Source organism: Punica granatum, chromosome 1 (genome assembly GCF_007655135.1).
Source record: "Punica granatum isolate Tunisia-2019 chromosome 1, ASM765513v2, whole genome shotgun sequence".
Classification (NCBI taxonomy): domain Eukaryota; kingdom Viridiplantae; phylum Streptophyta; class Magnoliopsida; order Myrtales; family Lythraceae; genus Punica; species Punica granatum.
In genome coordinates this window covers 11,936,575-11,940,443 of record NC_045127.1, presented here as the reverse complement: position 1 = coordinate 11,940,443, position 3,869 = coordinate 11,936,575, and the positions used below count along the sequence as shown (strand labels likewise).

The following is a 3,869-nucleotide window of genomic DNA, read 5'->3' as shown; positions in this document are numbered from 1 at the left end:
TGCACGAATAGGATTTAAAAGCATAAATCTAAAATTTTATACCATGTCGTATCAAAGGTAATTTTTTGCGGGCCGTCGGAGAATCGCTCAGTAATAACTAAAAAGCAAGGGGAAAAAAAAAAATACAACCCATCACGCGTTCAGCCCAGTCGTAATGCTGAACAATATGGAGCTGTCCGAGCTCTGAAAATAAAATAAAATAAAATAAAAAATAATTAATCTTTTTCCTCATCCAGCCTTCAAAAAAAAAAAATTCAACGAAATTAAAAACCACATTCATTCATATGACCTACGTTCGTTCACAACGACAACCCCTCCCCGAGAATTTCCCATATCTTTAGATCTCTCTCTCCTCTCCTGTCTTCGTCTCCGATCTGCCCAAAAGACCCAAGAAAAATCGACACTTTCTTCGACCCGGCGAGCGGAAGATGTTCCTCTTTGACTGGTTCTATGGGATCCTCGCCTCTCTGGGTCTGTGGCAGAAGGAGGCGAAGATCCTCTTCCTCGGCCTCGACAATGCCGGCAAGACCACCCTCCTCCACATGTTGAAGGACGAGGTCTGTCCTTTGATCCGACCGCTCCCTCCCGTTGCGATTAGGATTCGTATATCTGGGTCTTCGGTTTCGTTTCGATCGATTAAATCGAGCCAATTTGATTTGGATTTGATGATGCTTTGTCGTTTCTGCGTCGGAATTGTGATTCGATCCTCCCCAATTTCTCAATTTGTGGCATGTGGGGGAATTGACGGTAAACAGTTCGTTCGATTGGAATTGGAGCTCTGTCGAGGAGATCTGTAATTTGGGTATTTGTTTTTACGGATTATTAGCTGAATATGCTTTAGAATTATCGGTCATATCGATTGGATGTCGCCTTGTGTGCTAGTTGGGTAGATTTTGAATCAGGCTCCTTCTTTCCGGAGATTGTTATGAGCTACATTGGCTGTGGATTTTTTCTTTCTGTTGGTGGTTATGATTTGATTTATGGCCGGATGGATTCGATGAAGCGATTTGGGATTGTGGGTTTCTTTATGTGCAGAGATTAGTGCAGCACCAGCCAACTCAGCACCCCACATCGGAGGAGCTCAGCATCGGGAAAATCAAGTTCAAGGCTTTCGATTTGGGGGGCCACCAGATCGCTCGCCGAGTCTGGAAGGATTACTATGCCAAGGTATATCTTCCTTGTTTTCCAGATTCCTTCGATACTTTTTACGGTTGTTTTCTTTCCGGCCTTACTCATCAATTGTGCATTCATTGACTTTGGGACGCAAAAAATCCAGAGGCAGATTCATTTTTAAATTTCAAGTTTTTATATGATTGTCGCGCTTACCAATGAGTTCTTTGTATCTGGTGTCAAATCCAACCGTGGCGACTGATTTAAGAGTATTTGCTCTTGGTTTTTGCTCATTGATTTCAATGATATTGAAATCTGCCTCCTTTAATCCCAGATAAAGGTTTCTTGGTGTTTATCTGATTCATGGGAGGCAAATAATGATGCTGGAAGTTTCGCTGATAGAACCTTTTTCAAGCCTTTCGAAAGGTGTTCTAATAGTAGCTTTCCATACATGTATAGAATTTGCCTCTTGAGATCTTTTGTGATGGAGTTGATCATAGTTAGAATCATAATTTTTTATATGTTGGTATTAGTTTTCTATTGGCGAATGAGTTAGTTTTGATAGATCTATGCGACATTCTGTTTCATGATTTACTTAACATGATTTAATTGAATGCAATTTGCAATCTTTACTTGTGGCTCTCTCATAAGGTGGATCCTCCTGCCTTTTCGTCATTTTCATCTTTTATATGATATCTTCTACATGTTGGCATGTTTTCAATTTTCTGTTTTCCTTTGTTGAAAAACGGCAATGTATTGAAATATCTTCTACGTGTTCTTCATTAAAAGATTGAAATCCCATTTTTATCCTTGGACAACTTGAACCATTCTCCAAAACCGGGTGGATGTTATCTTCAGAGAACTAATTTCTTGATGAATTTGTCTTCAACAGGTAGATGCGGTGGTATACCTAGTGGATGCCCACGACAAGGACAGGTTCGCAGAGTCAAAGAGGGAGCTTGATGCGCTCCTCTCGGATGAAGCCCTAGCTACCGTCCCCTTCCTGATCCTTGGGAACAAGATCGACATTCCCTATGCTGCCTCTGAGGACGATCTCAGGTATCATCTAGGTCTGACCAACTTCACCACTGGTAAGGGCAAAGTCAACCTTGGGGATTCGACTGTTCGGCCCATGGAGGTCTTCATGTGCAGCATTGTGCGTAAGATGGGATATGGGGACGGGTTCAAGTGGCTATCTCAATACATCAAGTAGAGGGAAAAAAGAGGAAACCTTTTTAGGGTTTAGTCAGTGGATGAATATGTAGCTTTTTCCCGGTCATTCTGCGGTTCCGAAGAAAGAAAGGGTCATTACTGGGAGGGGATTCATCGCAAATTATATATGTCCCACACTAATGAGTTCGTCGTGTTTCAAAGGACATATCTGTTGAGTTTGTTCTTGTGACCCTGATGGATTCTTATTTTTGTCAAACATTTATTGTGTTTTTTTTTCCCCGAGGATTTGATAATAAATTAAGGACCATAAGTTGTCACTTGAATGCGTTTACAGTTTGTGCATCTACGTTGAATCTGTTATTAACCTTTCTTTTGCTCAAGTTTTCACTCTCTTGGTTGATTCGCGTTGAGTTGCATGCAAGAAAGATATACCGATGAGTTGGGTTCGGCGATCAATGGCTACAACGAACTGGGCACAGCTGACTCTCTATAGATGCAATAAAACGGGTATCCGGGCATAGATGAAGCAAACAAGTCACTAGCAAGTATTGATCAATTCAAATCTTAGTGGGTCTTGGGAAGTTCTTGACGATTATAATTTGGCAAAATTATCAAGGAAGTTTTAAAACTATGAAAAAAGTGAAATTTAAGTTCTAAATATATGAGTTTGATTTAAGTAATCATAAACGTTTAATGCATTAGATATTTTGGTCCAAAACTGTCACTGCAAGTTAACGGCGTTAAATCGATCCACATGCCACTCATTGATTGGCCAAATAATATTTTTAATTTCTAATTAGTAAACTTATAAAATAAAAGTAAAATATCAAAATATTTTTTAAAAAAAATCAGAAGGTGGGTCTCCTCCGCCGACCACCTCCCCTCGGTGAGGTCGTCAGAGGCAACGATAGGACTCTAGAGACCTTCCTGGGGGAGAGGTGGCCGGCGAGGGAGCACTCACAAGCGGGACTCCCCTCCCCTTTTTTTTATTTTTGTTTTTTAGAAGTTTTTCATATCTTTTAAAAATTTTAAAAACTAAAAACATTATTCGGCCAATCAGGAAGTGACACGGGGATCGATTTAACACCATCGACTTGCGGTAATGGTTTTGGACAAAAAAATTTTAATGGATTAAACATTTAGGATTATTTGAGCCAAACCCATACAATTATGACTTAAATTTCACTTTTTGTATAGTTTTGGAACTTTTTTTTATTTTGATAATTTGGTGAATTTTTCCAAGCTGTTTAAATTGAGTGAAAGTACTATCAACATCAAAGTAAAAAAGAGCTGCTTTCTTTTTGACCGCTCCATTTAAAATGGTCACCCCTTCTACAATCATTGCTCCAATCATAAGCTGCCAAATCATATGATAGATTGTGTAAGATCTAATCATCTTGCCTTGTTCCTAATTCTCCAGTCTTTCTTTTTCTACTTTCAAATGAAAATATTTATTAGCTTTTGCCCAAATTAAATCTCTTTTACAAAATATTTTTTATAATGAACTTCTTTACAAACTAATTCTCGTAATAGATTTATATTATTTTATTTATTTATTTATTTACATTCCCCAAAACATTTTGATT

At 38.7% G+C, this 3,869-nt stretch overlaps 1 protein-coding gene and 1 non-coding gene across 2 annotated transcripts; both read left to right on the top strand.

The window, feature by feature from the left end:
- The first annotated feature begins 280 nt into the window (after positions 1–280).
- Positions 281–2,614, top strand: LOC116192423 (GTP-binding protein SAR1B). The gene is made up of 3 exons (XM_031520973.1): positions 281–557; positions 1,036–1,167; positions 2,003–2,614. The coding sequence occupies exons 1-3, from the start codon at positions 429–431 to the stop codon at positions 2,321–2,323; spliced, it is 582 nt and encodes a 193-aa protein (XP_031376833.1). The 5' UTR covers positions 281–428; the 3' UTR covers positions 2,324–2,614.
- Positions 1,438–1,565, top strand: LOC116193341. The gene has a single exon (XR_004154253.1). It is a non-coding gene; the product is annotated as a small nucleolar RNA snoR83 (small nucleolar RNA).
- Positions 2,615–3,869: the final 1,255 nt, after the last annotated feature.